At 33.0% G+C, this 15,222-nt stretch overlaps 1 protein-coding gene across 1 annotated transcript; it reads left to right on the forward strand.

Annotated features, from left to right (window-relative positions):
• The first annotated feature begins 745 nt into the window (after positions 1 to 745).
• Positions 746 to 14,428, forward strand: LOC148236252 (CD109 antigen-like). Its single transcript, XM_088184514.1, has 23 exons — positions 746 to 891; positions 3,153 to 3,220; positions 3,348 to 3,537; positions 3,608 to 3,832; positions 3,898 to 4,148; positions 4,210 to 4,543; positions 4,629 to 4,823; positions 4,882 to 5,088; positions 5,156 to 5,308; positions 5,381 to 5,650; positions 5,709 to 5,763; positions 5,828 to 5,981; positions 6,124 to 6,428; positions 6,506 to 6,681; positions 6,750 to 7,022; positions 7,088 to 7,227; positions 7,301 to 7,520; positions 9,542 to 9,734; positions 9,798 to 10,135; positions 10,206 to 10,375; positions 10,442 to 10,541; positions 10,603 to 10,789; positions 13,997 to 14,428. Exons 2-23 carry the CDS (start codon positions 3,156 to 3,158, stop codon positions 14,248 to 14,250), a joined length of 4,455 nt encoding a protein of 1,484 aa, XP_088040640.1. The 5' UTR covers positions 746 to 891; positions 3,153 to 3,155; the 3' UTR covers positions 14,251 to 14,428.
• Positions 14,429 to 15,222: the final 794 nt, after the last annotated feature.

Raw genomic sequence — 15,222 nt, forward strand, 5'->3', positions numbered from 1 at the left:
GCAACCATGGGTCATTTTTTTCTACATTTTAGACATATTTACGACTACAATAATAAAATAATTTATAAATTAAAAAATCCTTTTTTTAAATAGTAGTGCGCCATTAAATTTTGTTTTCACGTAAACTATCAATGGGTATAAAAATATAAATAGTGTTACGCGGCGCTGAAAAGATTGAGAAACGCTGATTTGTGTAAATAACGCATAAATATTATTTTATGTAAGTATTTTAAATTGTATATATATATAATAATATTACATTTTTTCAGTATTCAATAAAACATAAAAAATATACATTTAACCATAAAATTATATTTGAGGAACTTGTTTAAACCATTGCATAACACGTCTTACACATTTTAATGTATTTTTGAGTTGCCAACGCATAGAAAGAACCAGTTTAAAAGCAAATAGTATTCTATAAACTAAAAAAATCACCACTTCCTGTGAAACCCAGTGAGATCACCACTTCCTGTAATGTTTTTTGCTTTATTGCTAGCTCTATGAAGCGTATTAGAATAGCACTTTTGGTATTCAAGTCCATTATAAACATTACTCAATCGATGAAATAGTTCAACTATTTTCTAAAAAAATCTTGATACGAACAGAACAATGAGCTGTTTTTTTTAATTGCCAGTCGAATTTCGTCAGCTTTGTTTACCAGAAGGTGGTGGTTCCTCAATGGAAATGGAAATGAGCCTACGCCGAGTGTGTCAAGCCAGGTGAGACAGGTAAGTGGGGGGACAGTCGGCGGCTGATGCTGCTCGTGGTCGGCTGCATCGCTAGCTGCAAAATTCAAGAATCAGTGTTCGACAGTGGAAGAGTGGGCGTTTGAATCTCCTAGAAGATTGACACTTGCAGCGGCCCTCAGATGTCAGCGGCTTCCAAAAGGTGGGACGGGTCGACTCGCGGAGGTCGCTAAAACTCCATCGTGGGTCGTATCTGTGTGTGTGTTTTGTTTTAGAATTTGCAAAAGTGACTCACCGGTACTCAGCGAAGAAGTGTCCTTATGCAGTTAGTTGCTGCTGCGAAAAACCAGTTTCAGTCAGTTGATCCTTTGTAATCTTTTTGGTTTTGTTTTCGTAGAATGCCGACGAAGTGAGAGATGCTGTTTTTCGTGTTGTGATTGGTGATGCAAGTATTGACTACAGTATTTAATTAGTATAGTATCACTAGAAAACACACATCTTTAAATTTAAAAGTGTTAATCTAATGATATACAAAAAATAAAACATTTTGAACAGTATAAAAAAATTACCTATTCGTTTTTGCATTTAGCTCTTCTTTTAATGATATGCGTATTTTTTCTGGGGTTCGTCCATATGTGACGTCACGCTCTCGGTTTTTATGTTTGTATGAAATATAATGTTATAATTTCGCTGTTATTTTTGGTAAACAACAAAGTAACTGGTCATAATAAAAATATAGGACGATCAGAACTGATTTAATGAATGAGCATAATTATATTATTCAGGGTCAGAATAAATATCAAATGGCTAGAATAAAAATATGTGAATTAAAAAATAATATATCATTTATAAATATATATATGTTATAAATTATTTATTTTAGTAGTACATATATTATAAAATGTCTCATTCGCACCAAAACTGTTAAGCGTATTAGGTGTGACTGAGCGTTGGCCAAACCATTAAACAGCCCATGAATAACTCTCAACAAATCAATTTAATTGTATGTAAGACGCAAAGGTATTCAGAGCAACGAACGAAGTGGGAATAACGACAGAGCGGCAGGGGAGGCCGTAAAACATCTTGCTAATACCGATATTGCCGAAATGTGAATGACAGATCTACCAGTAGTACCAATCTTGAGTGACACAGCAATAACAACACTAAACGAGAACACTACTACCAACTGAAAAAAATGATTCTGACGATCTGTCAAGATAATTCTTACCCTTTAATAAAATTCTAGCAAGTCAAATTTGAATTCTAATTTTTTAATATTAATTGCAATTATTATAAATTCTGATCATCTAATATTTATTTTGACCGCTTATATTCTGACCAATGTAATATAAATTCTGACCACAACCGTATTAGAATCAACGATCGTTTAAAAAGAAAACATATTTTCGAATTGTAAATTAAAAGAAAATTTCTAAGTAAGTCTTGGAATAGGTATTACATAATATTTACCTTTACTTAACCTCAAAGGGTAATAATAAAAAATAAATGTAAACAGTGGTTAGATTCAGGAATATACTATTCGGGGATGCACGCTATCTGTTCCGGGGCTGGCAGTTTTTTTTGTTAAAATACGGTCCAACGGTTTTAGTTCAAATACCTATTTTTCTAATTAAACTTCGGCGCGGAAATGTATAGCGGTTTTTTTGTTTTATATTTAGTTTTATGGCAACATATACATAAATTAGTCGTGCTATACTTATTGCACAATTAATTTCAATGCAACAATAATTAGTGATATAGTATCCCGATAGTCTTAAAAAATCCATTACATGTGTGTAAATTGTGGATAAAAGTAAAAAATCACGAAGTTGTGATTCAAATAAACGTTTTATATAAATATTCAAATATTTTAAACTAAATTCTTCAACATGTACTGCGATCATTTGTCGCTTCTAGGCAACCACCTACTCGTATGTGACATGATTATATTCTTCTTATGGTCCAAATGAGCAAAATTTGCACAGGGACATCACTTGGGGGGGGAGGGGAAAGCATATGGGTGCATTTGCTTCCCTTGAATTTGGCTAGAAAAATACGTCATTTAATAAAATATTATGAATTTAATAAAATCGAAATATTAAAAAAAACGATCATTGACTGGCCAGCTTTAGCCCCCCCCCCCCCCGGTAAAAGCTCAAATAACGTCCTTGAATTTGCAATGTATTGCACTAAGAGGAAAGTATTGAATATTATTATTCAGGGTCCTGAAGTGCAACTGAGTGTAAATTCCGAATAAATGGCATTTATATGGAGGGGGTAGGTGGCTAATGGAATGTGGAGCCTTTTTTTAGTCAGTATAATGATTACCTTACAACCAAAAACTCAACTGTGTTTTTAATTAAATATGTTATGACCTGATCAAATATTTTTTAATGAATATAACAATATTATATATAGACATTTTTATTTCTATAATTAACCAATATGTTATTTCTGTTGCAGAAAATGGATAAAATGTATAAAATTACTCTTGTAATATCGGCAGTGTGCATCTGTTTATGCAATGGCGGGTGAGTTGAATATTTCAATTAGTATAGTAATTATCTTGTTAATGTAATTATAATATAGTACCTATTAATATATAGATAACTACTTGAACGTTTATGCATTTATTATTAAATTTAATATAATTTACAGGCAATATACAGTCATCGGTGGCCGTAAGCTCAGACCGTTCACCGACTACACAGTCGGCGTTAGTTGGACTGGTCCTAATTCAAATTCGTTCTTGCTGGAGCTGAACGGTCATCATCTACCCGGTGGACCTTACCGAGAAGCTCAACAATTGATCATTGAACCAGCTACCTCAAAAATGGCAACTTTCAAGGTTTAGAAATATAAAATAAAATCATATTTATATTTATTTATATTATTACATATTGATTTGATTTATATAGATTGGTAATTTGGAAGCAGGAAACTATACTTTAGCATTGCGTTCTACTTCCGGTGAACTATTTTCCGATTCTGTACAGTTACAGTACGTTGGGAAATCTTTTTGTACTTTTTTGCATACGGATAAGACTGTGTATCAGCCGGGCGATACAATTTACTTTCGCTTGTTAGCTCTCAACATGTACTTAAAGCCAATTTATAATCTTGCTCCACAATTAACGTTAAAGGTAAAGCAGCAGTGACTTTAGTCAAGTCATATAACAGAACTAATAGTGTGCTTATTAATTTACAGGATGGCAAAGGAAACGTTGTGAGAAATTGGTTAAACATACCTTTGACTAAAGGCGTATTCAGCGGTGAATTTAAACTAGCAGAGTTTCCAGTTTTAGGCGATTGGAGTTTTGAGATAGAACTTAATAGTCAGATATACATGAAAAAAGTATTTGTAGCTGATTATGTTTTACCTAAATTTTTGATTAACATTGAAGCACCGAAGCATGTTTATTTCAACGATAAGACATTCTCGGTATCGGTTAACTCAATGTAAGCTATAAATTAATCTATAATGGTAATATATAACATTAAAAACATGTTTTAATTTTAGGCAACATACAGGGCAAGACGTACACGGAGAGTTGATCGTCTCGGCTTATCCGGTAATCTATTCTGGCGTGATTCAACCAATCTTTCAAGATCCTTTAAGAAAAGTAATGCAGATAAGCGGAGCTGCTAGTACAGAATTAAATATCAAAGACGAATTGGGATTGACAGAAGCCGAAGGCAGTGAAAGACTAATTGTGGTAGAAGCTTCAATAGAAGAAAGTCTCACAGGAAGGCGTCATAATACTTCCACCATTGTACATTTACATAGAACACGTTATTCAGTCATGTATGACGCACCATCGTTTTATAAACCAAATCTACCTTATACAGTGCAAGTGAGTTTTAATTAATGAGTGCTATTCAAGTAGCGTGAAATAATGAAAGTAAATCAGTCGACGTAACGTTTTAATCAAATTTAAGGTTAAAGTGTCTATGTGGGAAAATGAAGATCTTAAGAATTTGAATGCGGCTAAAGTAAAATATAGTTTCATAGGAGAAGGAGAAAAAGTGGATAATAAATTTGTAGAAGGCAGTTGCATGTTTGACAATAACGGTTACTGTCAATATACGTTTACTCCTACGCCCAAAAGCAATCAATCAATAATGGATTTAGAGGTTTTTATATTGTTTTATTATATATTTGTATTAGCTTATATATCATAAAATATTTTAGATAACATATATGGATCTTAAGAAAGAAGTAAAAGGAATCAAATCAGCACAGTCACCGAGTGAAAGTTATGTGCAGATTAAATTAATGAATCCAAATCCAAACGTGAATGATAAAGTAAAATTCATGGTCAACTCTACAGAACCTTTGAACTTTTATTCTTACTATGTGATTGGACGTGGTGGTGTCATTTATACTAAAACTGCACAAGTATGTTTTAAAATGTTATTATAATATGATTTATTAGAATGATATTAAGTTATTATTATATCCACAGATCTTTCCAGCTAGAAGAACAGATGATTTTGAATTCCAAGCTACACAAGCAATGGCACCAGAAGCTACCATAATAGTGATGTTAATAAAGAATGATAAAGAAATCGTAGCAGCATCGTTACGGTTTAAAATAGAAGGATTGCTACAAAATAACGTTTGTGATTATACAATGAGTTTATATGTTAGTTCTGAATTTATTAACAATATGCATTTTTTATTATTTTAGGTTAGAATAACATCTAAGCCGATTAACTTAGAGTTGTTGGGTAATTTGGATATTACAGTCACGGCTTCACCGAATTCTTATGTAGCTTTGATGGCTGGTGCTCCATCGCCAGATTTTTCAATCAGTACAAATCATCATTATGGCAGCGGAGAAGGTAGTGGTTTATCTATGAAGAAGGTTTTGGAAGAAGTGCGTTCCTTTTCTAACAGTGATGAGATCAATCATCCTACTAAAGAATTAGACGCTTATAGGACAATGGAAATATTTGAGGTAATATTAATAATATAATATGATTAATGCTGATGTTTTAACTTATAATTCATTTTAGAAATCTGGTGTTTTTGTAATGACTAATAATCGAGTCAATGGACAGTCATTTTATGGTATGATTTTCAAATTTTTTGTGTGTTGTTTAAGAATATATAAGTAATTAAGATTCAATTGCAGTAAAACCACAACAAAGTGATCGAGTAGAAGGAAGCACACGTCCACCGTTAGCTGGTCCTTATGCTTTCAGTCATTTACCGGCACAACCAGCTCCACGATTGCATCTTGGACGTTTGCCTACTCCTACTTGGCTTTTTACCAATGTCACTTTAGGGTTAGTATATGACATTAGCTCATATTGCAGTAGAGCCACTAAAAACAGCTTTCAAAGTCTCATTCCTGTGTTTGGGCGCTTTAAAGAATTGTGTTCTTAAACCAAGATAGAAGTTTATATTAAGGTCTATTGTATTTTGTAGTGGCGATGGAAAAGGCACGCTAGGCAGAAGGGTATCTGAAAAAGCTGGCATGGATTGGTCAATCGGAGCTTGGGCTATTCATCCCACGTTGGGATTAGGTTTTGCTCCGGTACTGAAAGCACATGTTCGTCCCAAGTTATTTTCAATAGCAGCTCCTGAAGTGGCACGCGTTAGAGAGACTATAGCTATAACGGCAACTCTTCACAATCCGTATAGCAGAGAGCTCAACGCCGACATTACTCTCCACAATGCGAATCAAGAGTTCAAATTTGAGCAAGTGACAAACGATCAAAGCGTTAAGCCTAGTAAGGAAATATATTTATTTCATTGTTATTATATATATATATATAATTCAAGTAGCAATAACAATAATTTTCTATAGAATCAGACCCAATGCAAAAGCAAAAACTGACTATTGCGAGTAACCGTTCGAGCTCAGCGGTATTCTTCATAACTCCTACCGTAACACCCGATTTAGCTGGAACTACTATTACGATTGAATTGAGCGCGGTAGGAGGAGATATTTCTGAATCTGTATTGCATCATCTGACACTATACGTACGTATATTATTAATTTATATTTGCTCTATTAAAATGTTAATATTATAATCATAATGGAATTTCAGCCGGACGGTGAAGAAACAGTGGATCAGATATCGGAGTTATTAGATTTGAGAAACGGACCGATGAATAAGAACTTTATATTGAAAGAGCAAAAGGCATATGACAGTAGACGCAATCTGAGAAAGGTGCAAGAAGAGATTAAGATTGGGGCTACAGGTTCTCTATTGAGTCCTGCATTGAAAGTGTTGCCAAAATTGCTCGGACTTCCGCCTGCAAGTGGTTATCATAATATGTTGCCATTTATGGCATCTGCTCTTCTGTTGCATTATTTAAAAGTAAGTAAATAATAGTTATGTCTTTATTTATTAAATATACATATAATATTTCATTTGATTAATAGCAAAGTGATCAATTACCTGATAGTATAAGATCAACCGGTGTCGACATAATGCAAAAAGTTTATCAGCAACAAATGGCATATCGTCAAAGCGATGGATCGTTCAGTTTAAGCGCCTTTCAAAAGGGCAAAGGTAGCATATGGTAAGATTAATATCTAATTATTTGTATTTATACTTTATGTTCCATATTAAAAGTTACAATTGATTGTGCTTAGGGTGACCGGAATGACAGCCAAGTGGATGGGCAAAGCAATTAGAATAGTGGACGTTAACATCCAAAGGAATATTGTAACGGATGCCCTCGATTGGCTTTCTCAACAGCAATCTCCAGATGGAAGTTTTAGAGAATCTTCAACGGTCGCAATGGACGATAAAGTGCAGCAAAATCAAGTCGTTCTTACAGCTTTGACTTTGGATACATTCCTTAATACTAAGGCAAGTATTGAGGTCAATAAATGCTTCATGTGCAGTTAATTTATTAGCAGACTGTTCTCTTACTCTTTTTTCCTTCACCTAGTCAATCACAACTAGCTAAGATTAAATTATTTTGGGTTCTTCCTTTTTGTACAGGACCTAATGGTGCACATGTTTCTTTATAAGTACTTAGTTTTGAAATTGTCAGTACAACTTGTGCAAAAATGAATATATGTCTGTTCTTGCTAAAGCACTGCGTCTTCATAGTCTCAAAGTCATCTCGAGGATTGGGTTGAACTCTTGGATTCAGGTGACTGATTAGCAAGGACGTCATTTAGGAGGGATGGGGGCAGGTGGGAGCATTTGCCACCCCTTGAAGTTGGCCTGTAAAATGCATGTCATTTCATGAAATAATAAGAATTTTAATGAAATCGAATTATTAAAAAAATTGACTACTTACTAGCCAACTTTTCCTAATAAAGCTGAAATGACGTACCTGATTCTAAACAAAAAAATTTTGGGTTATCTCGAATCTATCCCAAAATATTTTTTAAAATATATAATTTAAGGGAAATTATATCGGAACACATTTTCACTGGTAGATATGTATTTTTTATCAGTGAAAATATAATTTATCAGGCAGGTGCTAGTAAACTTACACGATTTCAACTTTTTCCTACATTTTAATATGTACATTTACATGCGATGTATAAATGTTAAAGAGAATTTTTAGTGGAGCTATATTTTCACTAGTGAAGTCCAAATACATTTTCACCAGTCAATATATGTTTCTACTAGCGAAAATATAATTTAATTGATTAGGGCTAGTGAAATTATATGCTGCTATAAAATGTCTATGAAACTCAATTTGACAGTTGCGAAACGTACATTTGGTGTTCAAACCCAAACCTAACGCAATGATAGTTCTAAAACTAATTATAGTTTTATAACTTTCATTAGGTCAAGTTAATAATATAAACTAAGCCAAATCATCTCTCAGGGGATAATAAGTGGAAAAAGAAGTACAGACAGAAGTCGGATCTCGTATATTGCTCCATGGTTAATCTTCACTTGGATATTACACTATATTTAAAAAGTATGATAGCTACCCTTACTGATACATTACGGCTTTTCATATGAAAGTATTGGTCAAAGTATATTCAAACAGAATTTTGGTCAATAGGTGGGCATAAAAACAATTATCACTTCTCAGAAGTCAAAAATGTACGTCAAAAGCAATAAAATCATGTCGGCATCGTTGCAGTGGGAACTCTCATTACCGACGGTGTCGGCACGATTTTATTGCTTTTGACGTGGAATTTTGACTTCTGAGAAGGGATAATTGTTTTTTGCATTCTCCTATTGGTCAAAATTCAGCTTAAATATTTTTCATTCGATTCTCATTTAAGTCATAATATTGCTATAAAATGTCTTAATTTGAAGTCTTAATATTACACTGCTTGTTTTATTGCTTTTGACATAGATTATAAATACTATGAATGAAATACTATGCTTAGCTGAGCCTGATCGATGGTCAAGGTTCTGCTTTCTCAGGCTTGTGTCATGTTGATTGATGCGGCGTAGTTCTGCGTAGTGTGAGTTTGGCCGAACACTCATTTATTGTTCAGAAGCGAATTAGTTATGGATGAAGTTCTTGAAAAAATTTATTCAGTACGGCAATGTTTCAACATATGTACTATATATTCATCGTCGGAATTCCTACAATTCTGGATCTTACTAGACATAGAATGACGGCGGAAATCACCGTAATTTTATGGATGTAAAATTTCGGGTACCTGTTCGGCGAGGATATGTATCATCGCTATCCTTTGTATTTGGCATAGACCTTTTTGGCTTTGTTGGCGTTTTTTTATTGAGTGCTATAAAACTATTAATTTTTATAACGCTGTCAAGATAAAAACATTGTTTCTCAGGAGATGCAATGGATACAAACAAACCAATTAGTTTTATAGATATCTTAAATGTGTATAGTATATAATTATTATAGTATTATAATATATAATTGTTATTTTTTATTATAGTTTATAACCGGAGATGAATATAGTAATACAATAAATAAAGCGCAAGATTGGTTAGCCCGCAATGTAGCCAAAGCTCAAGATGAAAGGTGGGATGCCACAATTTTGGCACCGTTGGCTGCCGTTCTTCATTCGGCTGGTCATCCTACGGCCGAGCAAGCAACAAATCTACTTAATTCATTGTCAAATTCTACAGGTATATATCATTAATATAATCAATCACCTCTCTGATTATATGATTATTAAATAAATATTGTAGATGGCCGTCGTTGGTGGGACTTGAAAACTATCGATAGCGAGATGAAAAATCCGTGGCGCAAGATGGGAAGTCAGAATATTTGGGTGTCGTCTTGGGCTTTGAAGGCACTCTTGGGTCAAGGATTCATTTCTGAAGCGTTAGAAACTGGAAAAACTTTGGTGTCGTTGCTCGGAGATTGGTCTGATTTACCGGAAGATTTGATAGCACTGTCGGCTCTGATAGATTTGTCTCAGACGGTTTCTAGAGAGACTAAGGCTGTCGTTGAGTTTCAATGCATGAACGATCGGAGTGTTTTTTCGTTGAATAAGAAGAATAGCTTCATTCTGCAGAAAGCACAGGTGAATATTATGCTAAATAAATCAATCATTATGTAAAACGGTTTAATATTGTTATTTATTTGAATTAAAGATAAGGCAGAAGGAATGCAAAGTTGACGGTGAAGGATATGGAGTTGTTCTTGCAACTATGCAAGCACTCAGAAGAACTAATGTAACAGGACCTTGGCCTCGATTCACATTAGATCCTCGAGTTGACGCTATATCTACTCCACATAAACTTCAATTATCAATATGCATTGGGTATTTTATATTTACTTAATACATATAAGATTTTGAATAAGTATATATTTTAAACATATGATTTAGATTCGCATCATTGCCTAATGAGAAAGAGAGCGGTCCCGTATTGATGAAATTGAGGCTACCTTCTGGTTTCGTTCCCGATTTGGATATTCCAGCATTGCAGGTTGGTTTTTCTTGTGCTCATAAATGTATGATCATTTTGTAATTTGTGATTATCTTTTTAGAAAGGAGGTTTTGTGAGGTCTGCTCGTGAGACTCAGTTGGCAAAAATGCTGGGACAGCCTCCGTTGCAGATAATTTTGTCACCGTTGACGGCTGCTGAAAGATGTTTAACATTGAAAGCCTCAAGATTGTATCCAGTTGCCAACGAAAGACCTGGAGTCATAACTCTAGTTGATCTCACTGATAATAGTATGCTTAATCTTATGTTTTTATTATAAACTAGTTTAAGTAACATACAAATCATCATCGGGAACTAATTCACAAATTTAGTCCATAAATTGAAATGGGATAAAGATTTACCTAACGAATTTAATATGGAATGCATGCGGAAAGTTTTCCGTCTTAGTAATAATATGCAGAAAGAAAGAAACAATACATCACTATTGTAGTATAAAAAAATAAACAGAATCATTAAACATATAAAGACACGTTATAATATTGTGTCTTAAGGAGATAATTGCCACAGTGGAACATGGGTGGTCAAAATATTTTTAGATAAGTAATAGTTAAAGGTCGGTTATTTACTAGATAACTTCCAATAACTTAATGAATATATTAAGTAATACTATTAAAATAGGATTAGTTATTCATTATTTTCATTAGTAAGCTTAGTCAGTTTAGATTGATTGATTGGTAATTTTTAGTTTTATTGGTTTTATATAGCAAATTATTTATTGAAATATAATTTATGCAATTTATTAAAATATTCTAATATTATTTTTAAAAGCAATATTATATGGTTAAGCGGAATATTTCTTTTTATTTCTGCGAGAAAGCTCTAAAAATTCAGGGAACGCCGTTGGGCTATACTAGTAACCCTGCGCTTTCCCAGTCTACTGGTTGATATTGTGAAAGGACATAGTGACGCTGGTGTAGGCTTGTTCTCTAAGGAGGTTCTATCTCGGTGAAAGTAGGTAGCACTAGTCTTCTAGGGCACCAGTGGGAACCACTCTCCGGAGGTACCTTATCTGTGAGCCTGGCCGGTGTTGAGCTCAGTTGCGGCTTGTGACAATAGAAACAGGTGCTGCTAGGGGCCAAAAATATATATATTTTTTTTAAACTAAGTATAATATGAATTATACATATAGTGACAAATCAAACAAAAAATATATAAAATTTTAGTCGCTATGATATTTTTTTGAGAAATAATACCACTTATAAATTGATTAACCGCCCTACCTTTGGTACTACTACTACCTTTCTTATGCAATATTATAAATTAAATATAATAGATATAAAAAAATATTTTAGACCTCTAAAAAACTGCTCAGGATAGATTCAAATTCATTATTTATTTGTTATAATTGCTTTTATTCATCCTGTTATTACAAATTTATTTCATAACTTTACTATATACGATATTTTAGTCTCTTATCTTTACCTATTACAGTAGCATGTCGCTGTTTTGCTTAACTTTTAACTTAAATGGTTAATCTTAGGTTAAATTGATTTTATGTTAAATAACATATTTTATTGTGGGGACCTATTTATTCATTATGTCAACAATGTGGCACTTTGGTAACACTGACGGACAGTGGCGTAGAGCAACACTCTTTAGCGGATTTCGTATTAGCCAGTCCGTGAAGCTGACGATTAATTTATTGTTTTATTTATTGAAAAAGTTTTTTTTTCACTCCTGTAATCACAAAAGTAGTGTCGAATCATAAACTAAAAAAATACCGTTTCAATCTACCATTTTGTGACACACGAAACGGTTTTGTACGGGTTTTTAGTCAAAATGTACCAGGAGTGCATGCTGAGTGAGAAGGTAGCTAACAATTAATTTATTATTTTAATTATTAAGAAAAGCATTTTTTTTCAATTTCTGCAAATTATGCTTGGATACGATACTCAAGAGTTGCGTCAAAGCATATTCTAAAAAAATATCGCTATCGTCCCTGTGAGCGAGTCGTCCAATCGGGGCTTGGATGATCGAAATTTTCAATGACAAGTCAGCATTTAAAATGTTTAGTGTTTGGCTTATAAATGGTCGTTACAGATAATATAAGAATTATATTTTTACATTATTTATTATACCCCATTTGCGTTAACGCAGTCAGTTCGAGAGCTATCCATTTCATCATTATCCATAATTTCCTATTATTAGCTCTGAAGCACATGATACGGATATACGCTCGATGTACTTATAATTGCTCCGGTTTACTTTTGAACACATTTATATATTTTTTTTCTATAAATGTTTTCATAAAATAAACCGGAGTAATGATAAGTATATCAAACGTATATCCGTATCATGTGCTTTATAGCTAATATTAGAGGCGTAACCCCAAACTTGCCTTTTTCTCAATTATGTATGAATAATGATGAAATGGATAGCTCTCGAACTGACTGTGTTAACACAAATAGGGTGTAATTATTAATCTTCGAGTTTAGAAAAATCTAAGAAAAAATAATTTGTGATGATCGATTGGAATTATAATTATATATTAATCACTAATTCCGATCTTCCGAACACGATAGAAATAAAAAAAAAACTAGGGTTATTATGAGATTTGAGCCCAGGTTTTTCTGGTATTAGTCACCGACGTACACCGCTGATCTATCTAATTGCTATATGTTTTCCGATTTTTTAGTATTTTTTTTAATCAAGCGGTAAAATCCTAATCATATTAGGTTTGGCGTAGCTGTTTACTTTTTAATAAAAACTATTTAGCAAACACAAAATTGCGAATTAATGTATAACAGAGCTATTCACTGAGTGTTCAATGTTCTGATACAAATAAATAACCTGTCCTAGCAGTTTTATTGCTAGCGAGATATTTTATAAGATATTTTGAAAATAAATAATTTAATGCCTATTTATATTTATAAATGTTATAATATTTTTTTAATTCGCATGATCGTCTTATATTTTAATTCTGATCCTCCTATATGTTTATTCTGACCGTATGCTATTTTTATTGCAATCGTTTGATATTTATTTTATCCTGAATAATATAATTATGACCGGGCTGTTAATACAATTCTGACCGAGATTTGATTTTTATTCTTACCAAACGTTGATTTAAATTCTGGCCATTTAATTAGTTGCCTTTGTTATGAAATACCACTCATGCTGATATCGGCTAATTGTATTTATTCAATTATTTACATAACAATAAAATGCAATAACAATTTTCAAATGTTGATTTTGCCAAATGTAAATAAAAATGGTTTCCTTGAACAGAACATTTGCCCAATTTGCGGCGTAATAAAAAAATAACCACACGATTTTGTCATCAATGTAAACCGCATTTTCCCAAAGCGGAAATCCGCGCATAAACAATTCGCGAATTTCTCATGCAAATTTTTCGTCAATTTACTAAGCAAACATCGGTTATCATCACGGAGGGTCACACGATTAGCTCGTCAATGATTGTTTTTGTTCATTTCTAGGTCGTCGAGCTAGAGCTTTCTTTAGTGGAGGATCTGCAAGTGCTTGCGAATTGTGCGGAGGAGCAGGAAATCGAAGATGCGGGGGCGCCGAGGTGGACTTTCAAGGTGGCTGTTTGATACCAGCTCGCCAGGAGGCACCGCTCCCAACAGAAGGTGCCGTGAAGGAGCCTTCGAGCGCCCACGCCCTTAGTCCAATGCTAATGTATTCTTTCTTAGTTATTATAGCGACTTGTGTGAGACTAATGATATCATAATAGACTCAAAGTGAATGGCGAATAATCGCCTTAAATAACATGTGCCAAAATTAACAAAGTAACTAATGTATAAATAATTAGTTTTAAGTTGTATTTTACTATGTAAATATAATAATATATAATTTGCCTAATAAAATAAAATTAATACAAAAATGAAAATGAAAATCTCCATTTGCTATAATACATTTTTTTCTATCCTCAAAACATTTGTTAAATGCACTATTTGGAATAAATCTTAGGCTAGCAGTGATTTTGCCTTCTCTATGGTCGCAAAATCTTGAATATGAAAAATCATGACGTTATGGCCAAAAAGATATGTGAATACTATCTTACTACCTTTTAGTAAAAAGTTATAGTGAACTATACTGTTATAATTGAACAAAATAGAGAACCTTCTCAATCGATAGAACTTGTCGCGCTTTTTTGGGTCTTGGCTTTTGAGAGCGATTTTGTTTCGAAAGATTGGACCTTTGCTTCGATGGCATAATTTTACATCCACGATTCGTTATCCAATATGTTGCGTTGGTACAATTATAGTTCGGCAACGTTTCTGTTGAATATTCACTAGTTTTAGAACAAATTTGATTATTTTTCATGCTAAAACTGTACGAGATACTATTTAAAAAAATCTCTCTAATAGTGCTTTTGTGATTATTAAGCACAAGTGTACTTACAATCGACGTTTTCACGGCCCTTTTGTAATGTTTGATAAATAAATATTTTAAGAAGTGGAAAATTTTGATTAACTAAAATAAAACATAATAAATTATATTTACGAAGCGTAGACAGCGTTTCTCCAAAGTGAACAAGATAGTAACGTAGGATGAAAATCTATCAGTAAATATCTAGCTTATACCTGAATTTCAAGCTAATAGTTAATAAACAATTTTTAGAACTTTTCTTTAAAATGTTTTTAGTCCGATATTTAATATTAATATTATTATACAAACAAATATTTGCTAGGTGTAGAGT

Source organism: Plectrocnemia conspersa, unplaced genomic scaffold (genome assembly GCF_051122295.1).
Source record: "Plectrocnemia conspersa isolate PC_06_02 unplaced genomic scaffold, ASM5112229v1 ptg000004l, whole genome shotgun sequence".
NCBI lineage: Eukaryota > Metazoa > Arthropoda > Insecta > Trichoptera > Polycentropodidae > Plectrocnemia > Plectrocnemia conspersa.